Here is a 20,503-nt window from a genome sequence, read left to right as displayed (position 1 = left end):
TTAACCAATTAGGCCTGCCTCTCCCCAAAATGTATGAGCAACACACACCTCTCACCCCACCCATACTTTTTGTAAGGAAGGGCTTGGTTGGGTTTGGAGTCCAGGTTCTAACTTGCCCTGTGACCTTGGGCAAGGCATTTTCCTTTTCTGGCCCACGTCCACTTATTTGTAGAATGAGGGTGTTGATACTCCTGTGGGCAAATCTTGTACTTGACTATTATCAATAGGTCAAGTTTGAGAATCAGTGGTGCACAGCATCCTTAAAATCACTTTCTGTTCTAAAGTGCTTTGATTCCTTACCTTTTATTTATTCCCATCTTTATAAGAAGTGGTTCTCAGTTGGAAGTGATTTCATCCCTCATCCCACATATCTAGTAATTAATGGGGACATTTTTGGTTGTTACAAGTGGGGAGTGGGTGTTACTGGAATCTAATGGGTAGAGGCCAGGGAAGCTGCTCAATATCCTATAATGCACAAATGCGTAAGACACCCCCCTCCCCAACTAAGATTTATCTGTCCCAAAATGTCAGTAGCATTTTGCTTGAGAAACCCTGCCTTAAAGGCATCCCAGCAATTCTGGGAGGTATTGGTATCCTCAAGTTACAAACTAACAGACTTAGCAGTTAGGATGAGGATTTGTAATTATTTGGTATAATTGTTCTGGTTGACTTCATTTTATCCAGTGTGCTAAAGTTCTGGTGTTTGAATGGCTCCAACTTGATGCTGTAATTGTCAAGAAATTTTAGAGGAAAAGGGGCATTGGTTTTCTTATGGTTGGCAAAAATTGAGCAAGGTCAGCATCCCCCCATTTGATGAACGGTTACTGCTAAGTGTGTTCTTGTACCTTGACATCTCCCTTTTAAGTCTGTTGAGCACCCACTGGAAGTCAAAAGTTGCTCTTTTTTCATTTAAATTCTCTATCCCAGACAGAATAAACTTTCGTTGTAAGAGTCATTGCTGTTAATTAGATCATGCCCCCAGAGTAAATGATTCACCATTAGATATTGCAGTATACCTGATGATTTAATTCCCTTTCTCTTACTAAACGTGGCTCAGAGAGAATCCTCCATGATTTTGCTCTCAGATTTCAGTCTCACCTTGGACACTTTAAAAATGACTGGACAGTCTTGTTTTTAGTTCTGCTATGTTTTGCTTCTGCACTTCCTCGGTATCGGGGCTGCCCAGCTTCTTATGAAATATTGAGATAAAGTACAAGGAAAGTCACAAAACTAAAATCCTATTTGATAGAGAGGTTCATCATTGTCCTTAAACCACACACACGTTCAATACTGATTTCTGAAAGCAGCAGGCTCTCTGTTCATTGGAGTGAGGGAAAGAGTTTAAATGAAGCGCAGTCTTTCTTTATAGAAAAACTTGTTCGATAAGACCAAGTCTTGGTTTATAATCTACAATGTGGCATGGTTGAATTATTTCTTTTTCCTGCAAGCTGTGATAGACATGTTCATCAAAAGTTCGCTATGCCCCTTACCTTGAAAAACATTAAGGACATTTGCGATTAGAGAATTATAAGTTTGCAGCAGGTTGTCCTGGAGTAAATTGATCCTTAATGCCTTTGACTGGCAAGGAGGTCAGGGAAGAATATTCATCTTTGCTAATTATTTGGTTTTGGCTTTGTTATTGGTTATCACTGTAGATCATACCACAGGATCCTGTTTTCTCTGGGGAAAGTTGAAGTGTATTCAGAAAGAACATCTTGACTGTGGAAGCTTGAGTGTCATGCCCATGCAATCCAATTTCGATCCTGGAACTTGGCCATTGAAGGGGTGGACATGGGGCTGGCTTCAAGGGTGTGTGACCTGTCAGTTGCACAGGGCCTTGTGCTCAGAAGTGGCTGGTGCTTGGTGGTTTTTGTTTTTGTTTTTTTTTTTTTTGGCTGTGCTGTACGGCATGTGGGATCTTAGTTCTCTGACCAGGGATCGAACCCGTGCCCCCTGCAGTGGAAGCGTGGAGTCTTAACCACTGGACCACCAGGCAGGGAAGTCCCTCGTACTTGGCTTAATGCTCTGCAGTTACCGTCTTGAAATTCTTAATTTTTTTTTTTTGATTAAGGGGCCTTGCATTTTTATTTTTCTCTGGGTCCTGCAAATTATGTAACTGCTTCAGGGTCAAGAAGTTGATAATTGATGTCATTAAAGTACAAGGCAGGGAATATTTTTCTGCTTTCATATTTATTGAGATCCTCTGTTAATTACGAAACAGTTGCCTATACCTGTGCCTTGGAGGCAGTTAGGTTAATAGCCAGTGCTGGGCCTCCCTGGTGGCGCAGTGGTTGAGAGTCCGCCTGCCGATGCAGGGGATACGGGTTCGTGCCCCGGTCTGGGAGGATCCCATGTGCCGCGGAGCGGCTGGGCCCGTGAGCCATGGCCGCTGGGCCTGCGCGTCCGGAGCCTGTGCTCCGCAACGGGAGAGGCCACAACACTGAGAGGCCCACATACCGCAAAAAGAAAAAAAAAAAAAAAAAATAGCCAGTGCTATGGCAGGTTAGGTTGTGAGCTTGGGTGCTTAATTTACCCTTGCCGAATCGGTTCATCACCTGTCAAAACACGGTATTTTGCTATTTTGCCAGGCACCGTGCTGAAATGTTTTATGTGAAGTTTTAGATTTAATTCTCACATCAGTCCCCTGGGGTGAGTGCTATTGTGATTCCCATTTCACAGATGAGGAAATGGAGGTGGAGAGGTTCAGTCACCTGCTTACCCAGTAGTCGAACCAGGATGTCAACCCAGAAAGTCACAGTCTGCTTTAATCCTGTATTCTTAACCCTTCCGCTTTACTTCTTTCAGTGAAAGTGCCTCCATTTCAGGATTCTGGAGAATGAAGCAGAGAACAGGTCAGAAAGCAAAGGCACTTAGTAAATGGGAGCAGTACATTTACCATACTTGCTGCTACTATTATAATCATCCTGGGAATGTAGCTTCTTTTATGTATGTTCCAATTTTTCTACAAAGAACACGTATTGGTTGCATAATTAAAAACAAAAAAATTCTTATCACCCCGACAGTAAAACCAGCTGTTTCACTTGAGGCTTTGTTTGCCAGTAATTTTCTGCTGTCCGTTCCTTCATTCCTTCCATCCCACGAGTGAGACGTGAAGCAGGCACACTGGTAGCTGTAAGAATTTTATTTTGTTCTAGGAACAGTGGCACAGAAAGAATCAAGTTTATCCAGATGAAGAGGATAAGCACGTGTTTCTGAGTGTAAGTCAGCCCCAGTGCCACCGTCTTGCTAATAGCTGGAGTTCAGTGCTTGTGTAACTTTGCCAGTGATGAGATTGTTTCATGCTTTCAACGTTTACTCAGCAGAGGCACTTTATTAAGTGCCTCTTAACCCATCCGCTCTACTGCCTTTAATATTCAGCGGGGCCTTGAAGTTGGTTGGTGCAGTTGAAATGATTTGTGTTATGGTTATGTCATTTGTCACTTAGCCAGAGAGGTCTGTTAAACATCTTTTGGCCTTCCTGCTGATGCTGGGAGAATGAATGAAAAATTAAGGGGACAAATGCAAAGGTCAGTCAGTGCACCTTAGCAGGGGAGAGAAAGCCCTGGGATCGAGTGGAGTGGAGGTTGGCATATGATGCCTGACTCCAGGGCCAGCCCCCTGTTAGGGAGCCAGTACAAAATCTGGGCAAGAGGAAGAGGATGTGCTAGGCAGCAGCAGTGCCTGGGAGTCTGACAGGGAACCACCCTGGGGTTCTCATCCCAGCCCGGGGCTAGGCTGGGTGAGGCCACTGGGCACACATTCAAGCCAGTGCCTGTTGGCTAGAGGCCCACTGTGAGCCAGAGCCTTGCATCCAAGGGGAAGAGCCTGGAGCCTCCTCTCAGCTGCTCCTCCTCAGCCCTCAGGGGCTCAGGCTCAGCTTAGGAACCAGGCCTGTATGGCTATCTGCCCCCGACCCCTGACTCGGAGTGGGAGAACCAGCTCAGGCCACAGCCGCAGAGGACCAGGGCGGTCTGAGAGTGCACAGGAATGAGGGTGGTTGACTCTCTCAAGCGAATGGAGGGCTGCTTAGCAGCCTCTTACCCGAGGCCTCCCCAGGAGGCCCCTGTGAGAGTTGCTGAAGTTCTGGCTGTGTGCTAGGGACCAAGGCTCAGAGGGGTTGAGTAATCCACCCAAGGCTAGTGAGGGGTCCGGAAGTGGGCCCGGTTGTCTGGCCCTGCAGCCCGCACTCAGCTGCGCCTTGACTGCGGCTGGAGGACAGCGGGCTGGCAAAGAGGGCTTGGACGAGAAAAGTCTTACATTATCACATAAGGAGACGTGTAGAAATCTCATTCCTTTTCTTCTTTTGGGGCACGATGATAGTTAAGAGGGTGAGGATTTTTAATTTGGTACGGCTCATGACTGAAGAAACTTAAAGGAAAAACTTACATGGTCAGCTTCGACAGTGAATTCCAGTTAAATTCTGAAAGCTCTTGCTCACTAAGCTAACGTCATTAGTTGAAGACCCTAAGCTCCACTATTAACTATAAGGAAATTTGAACAAATCCCTTTTAGGGAGAAAGTGATGGCTTATATGAAACTATGTAATGTAGGTGTATGATAATACATGCTGGCTCTTCAAAGTGCTTTCTGTGGGGGTTAGGCTTGTGTCTTTGCCCTTGTAAGAACTTTGTAAGGTAGGTGGGTTTTTTTTTTTTTAATCCCGTTTTACAAGGGAGCAAACTGAAGCTCAAGAGAAATTAAGCAACTCATCAAACAGCATATAGATAGAGGGTAGATTAGTTTTATGTCTTACTTAAAACACATACAGGGCTTCCCTGGTGGCACAGTGGTTGAGAGTCCGCCTACTGATGCAGGGGATACGGGTTCGTGCCCCGGTCCGGGAAGATCCCACATGCTGTGGAGCGGCTGGGACCGTGAGCCATGGCCACTGAGCCTACGCGTCCGGAGCCTGTACTCCGCAACGGGAGAGGCCACAACAGTGAGAGGCCCATGTATCGCAAAAAAAAACACACAAAAAACCCCACATACATATGTTGACTTTCAAACATCTTTATTGAGATATAATTCACTTATGCAATTCACTCATTAAAGTATATTATTCACTGTTTTTTTTAGTACATTCAGAGTTGTGTGACTGTCACCACTATCACATTCCAGAGCATTTTCATCACCCCAAAAAGAAACCCCACGCCCATTAGCTGTCATTCCCTATTTCCTCCCAACCCCTTCAGCCCCAGACAACCATTAAGCAAGCTGCTTGCTACCTGTACAGATTTGCTTATTCTGGACATTTCATGTAAATGCAGTCATACAATATGTGGCCTTTTGTGTTTGGCTTCTTTAACCTAACATGATGTTTTCAAGGTTCAACCATGTTGTGGAGGTATTAGTACTTCATTCCTTTTAATGGCTGAATAATATTCCATTGTATGTATAGAGTACATTTTGTTTATTCATTTGCCAGTTGATGGACATTTGTTTTTTCCCACCTTTGGGCCATTATGAATAATGCTGCTATGCATATCTGTGTGTAAGTTTTTGTGTGGTTGTATGTTTTTATTTTTGGGGGGTAAACACCTGCAAGTGGAATTGCTGGGTCTTATAGTAATTCTATGTTTAACTTTTGGAGGAACTGCCAACTCTTTATCAAATTGACTGCACCATTTTACATTCCCACCAGCAGTGTATGAGGGTTCTAGTTTCTCCACATCCTTGTCAACACTTGTTATTGTCTGTCTTTTTGATTGTAGCCATCCTAATGGGGGTGAGGTATTATCACTTTGTGGTCTTGTGTTGCATTACCCTAATGATTAGTTATGTTGAGCATCTTTCATGTGCTTATTGGGCATTGGCATATCTTCTTTGAAGAAATGTCTATTTAAATCCTTTGCCCATTTTACAACTGGATTATTTGTCTTTTTATTCTTGTGTAGTTAGAGTTCTTGATATTTTCCGGATACTAGCCCCTTATTAAGCATATGACTTGCAAATATTTTCTTCCATTCTTTAGGTTGTCTTTTTACTTTCTTTATGTCATTTGAAGTACAGCAGTTTTCAGTTTAGATGGAGTGTAGTTTATCTGTATTTTCTTTTGTCTCATGCTTTTGGTGTTGTATCTGAGAAGGTTTTGCTTAACGCAAGTTCACTAAGATATAATCCTATGTTTTCTCCTAAGAGTTTTAGTGTTTTAGCTCTTACATTTAGGTTTTTGATCAACTTTGAGCTAATTTTTGCATATGGTATATACAGTACTTCATTCTTTCGCATGTGGATATCTAGTTGTTCAAGCACCATTTTTTGAAAAGATTATTGTTTCCCCATTGAGTTATTTTGGCGCCCTTGTTGAAAATCAATTGACCATAAATGTATAAGTTTATTTCTAGATTCTAGATTGTATTCCATTGATTTATATGTCTGTCCTTTTGCCAGTACCACACTGTCTTGATTGCTGTAGCTTTGTGTAGTAAGTTTTGAAATTGGGAAGTGTGAATCCTCAAATTTTACTCTTTGTTTCAAGATGGTTTTGGCTATTCTGGGTTCCTTGCATTTCCTATGAATCTTAATATAAGCTTGTTCGTTTCTGCAGAAAGTCAGCTGCAATTTTGATAGAGATTGCATTGACTCTGTAGCTCAGTTTAGGGAGTTTTGACATGTTAAAATATTAAGTCTTCTGAACCATGAACATGGGATGCTTTTCCATTTATTTAGATCTTAATTTCTTTCAACAGTGCTTTATGGTTTTCGGAGTATAAGGTTTATACTTCTTTTGTTGCTTATTCCCAAATGTTTTATTCTTTTCAATGCTATTGTAAAAGGAATTTTTAAAAAACTCATTCATTCATTCATTCATTTTTGGCTGCATTTGGTCTTCGTTGCTGCGTGTAGGCTTTCTCTAGTTGCAGCGAGCGGGGGCTACTCTTCGTTGCAGTGCGCAGGCTTCTCATTGCAGTGGCTTCTCTTGTTGCAGAACATGGGCTGTAAGTGCGGGCTCAGTAGTTGTGGCCCACAGGGTTAGTTGCTCTGTGGCATGTGGGATCTTCCCAAACGAGGGCTTGAACCCATGTCTCCTGCATTGGCAGGTGGATTCTTAACCACTGCGCCACCAGGGAAGCCCCGTAAAAGGAATTTTTAAAGTTTCATTTTTGAGTTGTTACAAGTGCGTAGATATACAATTGATTTTTCTGTATTGCTCTCGTATCCTGCAGCCTTGCAGAACTCATTAGTTCTAATAGTTTTTAAGTAGATTTCTTAGGATTTTCTACATATGAGATCATGTTGTCTGTGAGTAGAGGTAGTTTTATGTCTTCCTTTCCAATCTGGATGTCTTTTGTTTATTTTTCTTGCCTTATTGCCTTGGTTAGAACCTCTAGTACAATGCTGAATAGAAGTGATGAAAGAGAACATTCTTGTCTTGTTCCTATCTTAGGAGGAAAGCATCCAGTCTCTCACCATTAAATATGATGTTAGCTGTGGGGTTTTCACAGGCGGATGCTGTTTGAGGAAGTTCCCTTCCATTCCTAGTTTGTTGAGTGTTTTTTTATCATGAAGCGGTGTGGGATTTTGTGAAATGCTTTTTCTGCATTGTTTTAGTCCATTTGAGCTGCAGTAACAAATATCATAGAGTGGATAGTTTATAAACAATAGAAATTTATTTCTTATAGTTCTGGAGCCTTGAAGTCCAAGATCATGGTGCCAGCAGGTTAGGTGTGGTGGCTGCTGAGGGCTCTCCTCCTGGTTCATAGCAGGTGCCTTCTCACTGTGTCCTAACATGGTAGAAGGGGGTTAGCAAGCTCTCTGGAGCATCTTTTATAAAGGCACTAATTCCATTCATGAGGGCTTCACTCTCATGATCTAAGCACTTCCCAAAGGCCCCACTTCCTAATACCATCATCTTTAGAGGTTAGGATTTCAACATACAAAGTTTGGGTGGACACTTCACCTTCAGACCACAGCATGCATTTATCGAGATGGTCATGTGTTTTTTATTTTATTTTATTCTATTGATATGCTGTGTTACATTAATTGATTGTCAGATGTTAAGCCACCCTTGGCATTTGTGGGATAAACTCACTTGGTCATGGTGTACAATAGCCCTTTTTATATGTTGGTGAATTTACTTTGCTAAAATATTGTTGAGGATTTTTGTACCTATATTCATAAGAGATACTGGTCTGTCAGTATGGTACTGGCACAAAAACAGAAATATAGATCAATGGAACAGGATAGAAAGCCCAGAGATAAACCCACGGACATATGGTCACCTTATCTTTGATAAAGGAGGCAGGAATGTACAGTGGAGAAAGGACAGTCTCTTCAATAAGTGGTGCTGGGAAAACTGGACAGGGACATGTAAAAGTATGAGATTAGATCACTCCCTAACACCATACACAAAAATAAGCTCAAAATGGATTAAAGACCTAAATGTAAGGCCAGACACTATCAAACTCCTAGAGGAAAACATAGGCAGAACACTCTATGACATAAATCACAGCAAGATCTTTTTTGACCCACCTCCTAGAGAAATGGAAATAAAGACAAAAATAAACACATGGGACCTAATGAAACTTCAAAGCTTTTGCACAGCAAAGGAAACCATAAACAAGACGAAAAGACAACCCTCAGAATGGGAGAAAATATTTGCAAATGAAGCAACTGACAAAGGATTAATCTCCAAAATTTATAAGCAACTCATGCAGCTCAATAGCAAAAAAACAAACAACCCAATCCAAAAATGGGCAGAAGACCTAAATAGACATTTCTCCACAGAAGATATACAGACTGCCAACAAACACATGAAAGGATGCTCAACATCTTTACTCATTAGAGAAATGCAAATCAAAACTACAATGAGATATCATCTCACACCAGTCAGAATGGCCATCATCAAAAAATCTAGAAACAATAAATGCTGGAGAGGGTGTGGAAAAAAGGGAACACTCTTGCACTGCTGGTGGGAATGTGAATTGGTACAGCCACTATGGAGAACGGTATGGAGGTTCCTTAAAAAACTACAAATAGAACTACCATATGACCCAGCAATCCCACTACTGGGCATATACCCTGAGAAAACCATAATTCAAAAAGAGACATGTACCAAAATGTTCATAGCAGCCCTATTTACAATAGCCCGGAGATGGAAACAACCTAAGTGTCCATCATCGGATGAATGGGTAAAGAAGATGTGGCACATATATACAATGGAATATTACTCAGCCATAAAAAGAAATGAAATTGAGCTATTTGTAATGAGGTGGATGGACCTAGAGTCTGTCATACAGAGTGAAGTAAGTCAGAAAGAGAAAGACAAATACTGTATGCTGACACATATATATGGAATTTAAGAAAAAAAAATGTCATGAAGAACATAGGGGTAAGACAGGAATAAAGACACAGACCTACTAGAGCATGGACTTGAGGATATGGGGAGGGGGAAGGGTAAGCTGTGACAAAGTGAAAGAGCGGCATGGACATATATACACTACCAAACGTAAGGTAGATAGCTAGTGGGAAGCAGCCGCATAGCACAGGGAGATCAGCTCGGTTCTTTGTGACCGCCTGGAGGGGTGGGATAGGGAGGGTGGGAGGGAGACGCAAAAGGGAGGGGATATGGGAACATATGTATATGTATAACTGATTAAATTTGTAAAATAAAAAAAAATAAAAAAAAAGAGATACTGGTCTGTGGTTTTCTTTTTTTGTGACGTGTTCAACATCAGGATAATACTGGGCTTATAAAATGAATTGGGAAGTTTTCCTTCCTCTTCTGTTTTTTTAGGTTTGTGAAGAATTGGTATTAATTCATTAAACATTTGGTAGAATTCACCAGTGAAGCCATCTAGGCCTGAGGTTTTTTCCTGGGAAATTTTAAAATTACTGATTCAATCTCTTTTCTTGTTATATATTTTTTTTCAGGTTTTCTATTTTTTCCTAAGTCAGTTTTCCTAGTTTGTGTCTCTCTATGAGTATGTGCATTTCATCTAAATTCTAATTTGTTGGCATACGTTTGTTCATAGCATTCATTTATAATACTTCTTATTTCTGTAGAGTTGTTAGTAATATCCCCTTTTTCATTCCTGATTTTGGTAACTTTAGTCTTTTTTTTTCCTTGGTCAGTCTAGCTGAAATTTTGTCAATTTTGTTGATATTTTCGAAGAGCCAACTTTTGGTTTTGTTGATTTTCTCTATTGATTTTCTATCCTTTTTTCCCACTCTAATTGTTATTCATCCATTGTTTTAAATCATACTGTCACCGTAATATATTATATTATTCTTCCTTCCTTCTCTCCTTTCAAATGAGGAGAGGCACAGGAGGCTCTGAACAGTTAGCCATGCAAAGTGTGCAGCTATGTGGCTCCGACATACAGTTTTCCCCATGGTCCAAAACAGAAAAAAGTCGACAAAATATATTTGGCTTTCATTTTATACATTGTATCTTAATGGTTGCCCAGGAGCTTAGTCCGAGATGTTAGTTTTGTTCTGGGGTATGAATTAAAGTAAGTAGAGTTTCCCCTTTTGTGTGGTAAATATTGTTAAGCATCTCCTGTGTCGGGCAGTATGCTAACCCTAGCACCTTTCATGTAGTACGTTGAACTTGTTGAGTAAGAAAACAGTATCTGTAAGAGACATGAAAGAAAATAATAAATTTGCTAATTATTTCTTGCCTAATAAACTTCAGCTTAGTTAATAGTTTAAAGTCATATTACTTTTTAAAATTTTTTTATTATTTTTATTTTATTTTGTTTTATTTATTTATTTATTTATTTAGGTGCGGTACGCGGGCCTCTCACTGCTGTGGCCTCTCCCGTTGCGGAGCACAGGCTCCGGACGCACAGGCTCAGCGGCCATGGCTCACGGGCCCAGCCGCTCCGTGGCATGTGGGATCTTCCCGGACCGGGGCACGAACCCGTGTCCCCTGCATCGGCAGGCAGACTCTCAACCACTGCACCACCAGGGAAGCCCATATTACTTTTTTTAAAGAACAATGATTTAATGCAAATTAGAGTCTACGGTGGCAGAAGCTAAGAAATATGAAACTCGGATCCTGCCCTTTGGACGCTTTGGTGAGATAGACAGGCCGTCCCCTTGGGAAAAGTCAGGGAATCCCAGGAGGTGGTGTGGGCCCCGTTCCAGGAGACTTGTTGGCATTTCAGCACCTGAGAGAACGCTGAGGTCTGGGGTTGGTCCAGGAGGACACGAGTTCACTTAGCAGAATGTCTTCGACCACTTCTATTTTTCGTCAGTAGCAGTTCCTGTCTTCACTCCAGAATAGCCATGATACAATTAGCAAAACAGGGAAGCTCAGTAGCTGTTGGATAGAAGCTGCTTACCCACAGTCCCGCTTACCTTCCTTTCCTGTGGCCGATAGTGGCTTGTTCTGGATATCTCTGGAGGCTGCACAACAACTAGCATCTCAAATCAACATAAAGCACATTTTCTAAGCAGTATCATGGCACGTAAAAGTTTTTATATTCCAAAAGCCCCATGGCAGTTTCTTGTGTCCTTGGAAGAACATCCAGAGCCGTCTTTGGAAGGCAGCACTCAGTTGTTCAGACTGAGCTCTGGAGACCCAGCGCAGGTGCCGGGAGGAGGGCCAAAATAGGAATGAAGAGTCAAAGCCAAATGGACATTTATCTGCAAATATGTCCACACACATGCCTGGTGGATCATGCTGGTTGTCTGTGGAACCTGTGGGTGCTGCTACTTTGGGGCACTCAACACACAATAATGAGAGTGGTGTTTTGGTGGGAATCCAGCTAGAGAATGTAATTTTATTCTCACTCAAATTATCTTCTGTACTTTCGGTTTTGATTAAAGTCCTGCACTTTCTGTTCTTGACTTGAATGCTGAGATGTGCTGGAGAAATCCCCCATGTTCCGTGTCATAGGGTGGTTGCATTTCCATGAAAGCCCTTAGCCTTATTTAGACTTAATTTGAGTGCTGTTGTGTTGAGTGCCATTCGTGCTTAAGGTTGTGTTCAATGATCTGAGGCCTATAGCCAGTGTTTATGAGGCACTTAACTTTATAGAAAAAGGAACTTAGTAACTGTCATCTTTATGTATAGCTCCCAGAGTCATGTTTCAGTCTTGCCCACTTGCAAGCATTCATTTTCCCATATAGTGCTGTCATGATGTGCAAATATTATTTTTAATTTTTTTTGAATTTGATTTTTTCATATAGCAGTTTCTTATTAGTTATCTATTTATACATATTAGTGTATATATGTCAATCCCAGTCTCCCAATTCATCCCACCACCACCACCATCCCCCTGCCATTTTCCCTCCTTGGTGTCCATACGTTTGTTCTCTACATCTGTGTCACTATTTCTGCCCTGCAAACCGGTTCATCTGTACCATTCTTCTAGGTTCCACATATATGCATTAATATACAATATTTGTTTTTCTCTTTCTGACTTACTTCACTCTGTATGACAGTCTCTAGATCCATCCATGTCTCTACAAATGACCCAATTTCGTTCCTTTTTATGGCTGAGTAATATTCCATTGTATATATGTACCACATCTTCTTAATCCATTCCTTTGTCGATGGGCATTTAGGTTGCTGCCATGACCTGGTTATTGTAAATAGTGCTGCAGTGAACATTGGGGTGCATGTGTCTTTTTGAATTATGGTTTTCTCTGGGTATATGCCCAGTAGTGGAATTGCTGGGTCATATGGTAATTCTATTTTTAGTTTTTTAAGGAACCTCCGTACTGTTCTCCATAGTGGCTGTATCAGTTTACATTTCCACCAACAGTGCAAGAGGGTTCCCTTTTCTCCACACCCTCTCCAGCATTTGTTGTTTGTAGATTTTCTGATGATGCCCATTCTTTTTTTTTTTTTTTTTTTTGCGGTACATGGGCCTCTCACTGTTGTGGCCTCTCCCGTTGCGGAGCACAGGCTCCGGACGCGCAGGCCCAGCGGCCATGGCTCACGGGCCCAGCCGCTCCGCGGCATGTGGGATCTTCCCGGACCGGGGCACGAACCCGTGTCCCCTGCATCGGCAGGCGGACTCTCAACCACTGCGCCACCAGGGAAGCCCTGATGATGCCCATTCTAACTGGTGTGAGGTGATACCTCACTGTAGTTTTGATTAGCATTTCTCTAATAATTAGTGATGTTGAGCAGCTTTTCATGTGCTTCTTGGCCATCTGTATGTCTTCTTTGGAGAGATGTCTACGTCTTCTACCCATTTTTTTTCTAATTTTATTATTATTTACTTTATTTATTTATTTTTGGCTGCATTGGGTCTTTGCTGCTGTGCACAGTCTTTCTCTAGTTGCAGTGAGTGGGGGCTACTCTTCGTTGTGGTGTGCGGGCTTCTCATTACGACGGCTTCTCTTGTTGCAGAGCACGGGCTCCAGGTGCCCGGGCTTCAGGAGTCGTGGTTCACGGGCTCTGGAGCACAGGCTCAGTAGTTGTGGCACGTGGGCTTAGTTGCTCCGTGGCATGTGGGATCTTCCTGGACCAGGGCTTGAACCCGTGTCCCCTGCACTGGCAGGCGGATTCTTAACCACTGTACCACCAAGGAAGCTTCCCCTGCCCATTTTTTGATTGGGTTGTTTGTTTTTTTAATATTGAGCTGCATGAGCTGTTTATATATTTTGGAGATTAATCCTTTGTCTGTTGATTCATTGGTAAATATTTTCTCCCATTCTGAGAGTTGTCTTTTTGTCTTGTTTATAGTTTCCTTTGCTTTTCAAAAGCTTTTAAATTTCATTAGGTCCCATTTGTTTATTTTTGTTTTTATTACCATTACTCTAGGAGGTGGATCAAAAAAGATCTTGCTGTGATTTATGTCAAAGAGTGTTCTTCCTATGTTTTCCTCTAAGAGTTTTAAAGTGTCCGGTCTTACATTTAGGTCTCTAATCCATTTTGAGTTTATTTTTGTGTATGGTGTTAGGGAGTGTTCTAATTTCATTATTTTACATGCAGCTGTCCAGTTTTCCCAGCACCACTTACTGAAGAGACTGTCTTTTCTCCATTGTATATCCTTGTCTCCTTTGTCATAGATTAGTTGACCATAGGTGCGTGGGTTTAACTCGGCTTTCTATCCTGTTCCATTGATCTACATTTCTGTTTTTGTGCCAGTACCATATTGTCTTGATTACTGTAGCTTTGTAGTATAATCTGAGGTCAGGGAGTCTTATTCCTCCAGCTCCGTTTTTTTCCCTCAAGACTGCTTTGGCTATTTGGGGTCTTTTGTGTCTCCATACAAATTTTAAGATTTTTTGTTCTAGTTCTGTAAAAAATGCCACTGGTAATTTGATAGGGATTGCATTGAATCTATAGATTGCTTTGGGTAGTATAGTCATTTTCACAATATTGATTCTTGCAATCCAAGAACATGGTATATCTCTCCATCTGTTTGTGTCATCTTTGATTTCTTTCATCCGTGTTTTATAGTTTTCTGAGTAAAGGTTTTCTTATTTATTTATTTGTTTGTTTATTTATTTATTTATGGCTGAATTGGGTCTTCATTGCTGCGCGTGGGCTTTCTTTAGTTGCGTTGAGCAGGGGCTACTCTTCGTTGTGGTGTGCGGGCTTCTCATTGTGGCGGCTTCTCTTGTTGCGGAGCATGGGCTCTAGGCGTGTGGGCTTCAGTAGTTGTGGCACGCGGGCTCTAGAGCGCAGGCTCAGTAGTTGTGGCGTACAGGCTTAGTTTCTCCACAGCATGTGGGATCTTCCTGGATCAGGGTTTGAACCCATGTCCCCTGCATGGCAGGTGGATTCTTAATCACTGTGCCACCAGGGACGCCCTGAGTACAGGTCTTTTACCTTCTTAGGTAGGTTTATTCCTAGGTATTTTATTCTTTTTGTTGCAATGGTGAATGGGATAGTTTCCTTAATTTCTCTTTCTGATCTTTCATTGTTGTTAGTATATAGGAATGAAAGAGATTTCTGTGCATTAATTTTGTATCCTGCAACTTTACCAAATTCATTGATTAGCCTAGTAGTTTTCAGGTGGCATTCTCTATGTATAGTATCATGTCATCTGCAAACAGTGACAGTTTTACTTCTTCTTTTCCAATTTGTATTCCTTTTATTTCTTTTTCTTCTCTGATTGCCATAGCTAGGACTTTCCAAACTATGTTGAATAATAGTGGTGAGAGTGGACATCCTTGTCTTGTTCCTGATCTTAGAGGAAATGCTTTCAGTTTTTCACCATTGAGAATAATGTTTGCTGTGGGTTTGTCGTATATGGCCTTTATTATGTTGAGGTAGGTTCCCTCTATGCCCACTTTCTGGAGAGTTTTTATCATAAATTGGTGTTGAGTATTTTTTTAAATTAATTAATTTATATATGGCTGTGTTGGGTCTTCGTTTCCGTGCGAGGGCTTTCTCTAGTTGCGGTGAGCGGGGGCCACTCTTCATCGCGTTGCGCGGGCTTCTCGCTATCGCGGCCTCTCCTGCTGCGGAGCACAGGCTCCAGACGCGCAGGCTCAGTAATTGTGGCTCACGGGCCCAGTCGCTCCGCGGCACACAGGATCCTCCCAGACCAGGGCGTGAACCCGCGTCTCCTTCATCGGCAGGCAGACTCCCAACCACTGCGCCACCAGGGAAGCCCCTGGTGTTGAGTTTTGTCAAAAGGTTTTTCTGCATCTACTGAGATGATCATATGGTTTTTCTTCTTCAATTTGTTAATATGGTGTATCACATTGATTGATTTGCATATATTGAAGAATCCTTGCATCCCTGGGATAAATCCCACTTGATCATGGTGTATGATCCTTTTAATGTGTTGTTGGATTTTGTTTGCTAGTATTTTGTTGAGGATTTTTGCATCTATATTCATCAGTGATATTGGTCTGTAATTTTCTTTTTTTGTAGTATCTTTGGTTTTGGTATCAGGGTGATGGTGGCCTCATAGAATGAGTTTGGGAGTGTTCCTTCCTCTGCAATTTTTTGGAAGAGTTTGAGAAGGATGAGTGTTAGCTCTTCTCTAAATGTGTGAGAGAATTCACCTGTGAAACCATCTGGTCCTGGACTTTTGTTTGTTGGAAGATTTTTAATCACAGTTTCAATTTCATTACTTGTGATTGGTCTATTCATATTTTCTGTTTCTTCCTGGTTCGGTCTTGGAAGGTTATACCTTTCTAAGAATTTGTCCGTTTCTTCCAGGTTGTCCATTTTATTGGCATAGAGTTGCTTGTAGTAGTCCCTTATGATGCTTTGTATTTCTGCAGTGTCTGTTGTAACTTCTCCTTTTTCATTTCTTATTTTATTGATATGAGTTCTCTCCCTCTTTTTCTTGATGAGTCTGGCTAAAGGTTAATCAGTTTTGTTTATCTTCTCAAAGAACCAGCTTTTAGTTTTACTGATATTTGCTATTGGTTTCTTTGTTTGTATTTCATTTATTTCTGCTGTGATCTTTATGATTTCTTTCCTTCTGCTAAGTTTGGGTTTTGTTTGTTCTTCTTTCTCTAGTTCCTTTAGGTGTAAGTTTAGATTGTTTATTTAAGATTTTTCTTGTTTCTTCAGGTAGGCTTGTATTGCTATAAACTTCCCTCTTAGAACTGCTTTTGTTGCATCCCACAGGTTTTGGATCATTGTGTTTTCGTTGTAATTTGTCTCTAGGTATTTTTTTATTTCCTCTTTGATTTCTTCAGTGATCTCTTGGTTATTTAGTAATGTATTGTTTAGCCTCCATGTGTTTGTGTTTTTTACATTTTTTTCCCTGTGATGGATTTTAATCTCATAGCATTGTGGTCGGAAAAGATGCATGATATGATTTCAATTTTCTTAAATTTACTGAGACTTGATTTGTGCCCGAAAATGTGATCGATCCTGGAGAATGTTCTGTGTGCACTTGAGAAGAAAGTGTAATCTGTTGTTTTTGGGTGGAATGTCCTATAAATATCAATTAAATCTATCTGGTCTGTTGTGTCATTTAAAGCTTGTGTTTCTTTATTAATTTTCTGTCTGTAAGATCTGTCCATTGGTGTAAGTGAGGTGTTAAAGTTCCCCACTATTATTGTGTTACTGTCAATTTCCTCTTTTATAGCTGTTAGCATTTGCCTTATGTATTGGGGTGCTCCTGTGTTGGGTGCATATATATTTATAGTTGTTCTATCTTCTTCTTGAATTGATCCCTGATCATTATGTAGTGTCCTTCCTTGTCTCTTGTAACATTCTTTATTTTAAAGTCTATTTTATCTGATACGAGTATTGCTATTCCAGCTTTCTTTTGATTTCCATTTGCATGGAATATGTTTTTCCATCCCCTCACTTTTAGTCTGTATATGTCCCTAGGTCTGAAGTGGGTCTCTTGTAGACAGCATATATATGGGTTTTGTTTTTGTATCCATTCAGTAAGCCTGTGTCTTTTGGTAGGAGCATTTAATCCATTCACGTTTAAGGTAATTATCAATACGTATATTCCTATTACCATTTTCTTAATTGTTTTGGGTTTGTTTTTGTAGGTCCTTTTCCTTTCTTGTGTTTCCCACTTAGAGAAGTTCCTTTAGCATTTGTTGTAGAGCTGGTTTGGTGGTGCTGAATTCTCTTAGCTTTTGCTTGTCTGTAAGGCTTTTGATTTCTCCATTGAATCTGAATGAGATCCTTGCTGGCTAGAGTAATCTTGGTTGTAGGTTCTTCCCTTTCATCACTTTAAATATATCATGCCACTCCCTTCTGGCTTGTAGAGTTTCTGCTGAGAAATCAGCTGTTAACCTTATGGGAGTTCCCTTGTATGTTATTTGTGATTTTTCCCTTGTTGCTTTCAATAATTTTCTTTGTCTTTAATTTTTGTCAGTTTGATTACTATGTGTCTCAGCATGTTTCTCCTTGGGTTTATCCTGTAATGGGACTCTCTGCGCTTCCTGGACTTGGGTGGCTATTTCCTCTCCCATGTTAGGGAAGTTTTTGACTATAATCTCTTCAAATATTTTCTCGGGTCCTTTCTCTCTCACTTCTCCTTCTGGGACCCCTATAATGCAAATGTTGTTGCGTTTAATGTTGTCCCCGAGGTCTCTTAGGCTGTCTTCTTTTCATTCTTTTTTCTTTATTCTGTTCCGTGGCAGTGGATTCCACCATTCTGTCTTCCAGGTCACTTATCCGTTCTTCTGCCTCATTTATGCTACTGTTGATTCCTTCTAGTGTATTTTTCATTTCAGTTATTGGATTGTTCATCTCTGTTTGTTTGTTCTTTAGTGTTTGTTCTTTAATTCTTCTAGGTCTTTGTTAAATGTTTCTTGCATCTTCTCGATCTTTGCCTCCATTCTTTTTCTGAGGTCCTGGATCATTTTCAGTATCATTATTCTGAATTCTTTCTCTGGAAGGTTGCCTATCTCCACTTCATTTAGTTGTTTTTCTGGGATTTTATCTTGTTTCTTCATCTGGTACAAAGTCCTCTGCCTTTTCATTTTGTCTGTCTTTCTGTGAATGTGGTTTTCCTTCCACAGGCTGCAGAATTGTAGTTCTTCTTGCTTCTGCTGTCTGCCCTCTGGTGGATGAGGCTATCTAAGAGGCTTGTGCAAGCTTCCTGATCAGAGGGACTGGTGGTGGGTGGAGCTGGGTGTTGCTCTGGTGGGCAGAGCTCAGTAAAACTTTAATCTGCTTGTCTGCTGATGGGTGGGGCTGAGTTTCCTCCCTGTTGGTTGTTTGGCCTGAGGCAACCCAGCACTGGAGCATACAGCACTGGCGCCTACTAGGCTCTTTGCTGGGGCTAATGGTGGACTCTGGGAGGGCTCATGCCAAGGAGTACTTCACAGAACTTCTGCTGCCAGTGTCCTTGTCCCCATGGTGAGCCACAGCCACCTCTGTCCCGCCTCTGCAGGAGACGCTCCAACACTAGCAGGTAGGTCTGATTTAGTCTCCTATGGGGTCACTGCTCCTTCCCCTGGGTCCCGATGCGCACACTACATTGTGTGTACCCTCCAAGAGTGGAGTCTCTGTTTTCTCCAGTCCTGTCAAAGTCCTGCAGTCAAATCCCGCTAGCCTTCAAAGTCTGATTCTCTAGGAATTCCTCCTCCTGTTGCCAGACCCCCAGGTTGGGAAGCCTGACATGGGGCTCAGAACCTTCACTCCAGTGGGTGGACTTCTGTTGTATAAGTGTTCTCCAGTTTGTGAGTCACCCACCCAGCAGTTATGGGAGTTGATTTTATTGTGATTGTGCCCCTCCTACCGTCTCATTGTGGCTTCTCCTTTGTCTTTGGATGTGGGGTGTCTATTTTGGTGAGTTCCAGTGTCTTCCTGCCGATGATTGTTCAGCAGTTAGTTGTGATTCCAGTGCTCTCGCAAGAGGTAGTGAGCACACGTCCTTCTACTCTGCTATCTTGAACCAATCCTCCTCTCTTTTAATATTATTTGCACACTAGTAAAAATCTCTAATACGAGTCCAAAATCAATTATTCAATGGTATATCTTACATTAGAATCACAGGCTAATTTGTCAGATTCTCTGATACATTATCTAAATCTTACAAACATTGAAAATGCCATATTACACAGAATACTACTAACGTTAACACAAAAATGAATACTGTGGATTTGGTGTATTTCATCTTTCTCATATTTAATTCTGAACTGTCTTAGGATTAAATGACATTTACCATCCACAGCACATTGAGGGTACTGCCTCAAGCCTCCTGGGCTTACCTTTGCAGGAGAATGGGGAGTCTTGTCTCAGTAGCCTGAGGTTGCTTTTTGGCCCAGATGTGTCAGAGAGATTCTTCTGCCACCACTGTGAACACGCCAAATCCCTTCTGTGTGATGCTATGTCAACAGGGTTCTCCCAGACCCTCCTATTTTTAATTTTTATACTGCATATTATCTCTCAAACTCCTTTCCACGTTTTTATGCAATATATACAATTATATAAATGCCAGTGTTTACTTTACAGAATGTGGAGGCTCTGGATCCGCGAGGTCGAACCTTATTGCATCTTGCTGTTTCTTTGGGACATTTGGAATCTGCTAGAGTCTTGCTCCGACATAAAGCAGACGTTACAAAAGAAAATCGCGAGGGATGGACAGGCAAGTATACTTGTAAAATGATTTAAAGCCTTTCATTTCGTTTTCTCTTTCTGAATAAAGGCCAGTTTCAATCCTTATTGTCCCACGTCATCTTTATCTTAAGACTCTTTCTCTCTTGGAACTTGGGGCTGGGCGAGAAGATGAGAGCCTCGGATGCTGCTGGGTCGTCTGCAGCACAGTGGTCCGAATTATGTCCTGGGCCAAGAGCCCTGGGTAGAGGGTGACTCCTTATCCGGAAAGTGGCTCTATGTGCATCAGACATGAGTGTGAAGGCCGGATTTCCCCTGAGGAATGTGGTGGTAACTCTAGCGAATCCATGAGGATAGACAAAATCAAAAAAGTTGTAGCTGAACGTAGTATTTTCCAGTGAAATCCTGGCACTTCGCTTGTCTTGCACACTCTCATACTACTGGTCAGAGTAATTTTGAGTTGACTGAGCAAGGATATACACAACACAAACCCTACCTGCCCATCTCCATAGTTATGTGATCACACAGTGAAAGCCAGCTCTGAAGACACTGTCAGTATTTCAGAGCCAGTGGTAAGAAAGGGGGAAAGGGAATGACGGC

General features: G+C 41.6%; 1 protein-coding gene across 2 annotated transcripts in view; it reads left to right on the top strand.

The window, feature by feature from the left end:
* The window catches only part of ANKRD13A (ankyrin repeat domain 13A), a 41,659-nt gene that overhangs the window by 745 nt on the left and 20,411 nt on the right, over positions 1 to 20,503 (top strand). The window contains exons 1-2 of one of the 2 annotated variants that reach the window (XM_060118597.1): positions 3,197 to 3,218; positions 19,802 to 19,934. Coding sequence is in view for 1 of the 2 variants with exons in the window: in XM_060118596.1 (XP_059974579.1) it covers positions 19,802 to 19,934 (133 nt within the window). In the remaining variant the exon portion in view is untranslated. Of the gene's footprint in view, positions 1 to 3,196; positions 3,219 to 19,801; positions 19,935 to 20,503 lie in introns of those variants that run through there. The other variant, XM_060118596.1, reaches the window with a different exon arrangement.

Source organism: Mesoplodon densirostris, chromosome 15, assembly GCF_025265405.1.
Source record: "Mesoplodon densirostris isolate mMesDen1 chromosome 15, mMesDen1 primary haplotype, whole genome shotgun sequence".
NCBI classification, from domain to species: Eukaryota; Metazoa; Chordata; class Mammalia; order Artiodactyla; family Ziphiidae; genus Mesoplodon; species Mesoplodon densirostris.
The sequence above is the reverse complement of the archived record's forward strand: the minus strand, read 5'-3'. Positions and strand labels throughout refer to the sequence as shown.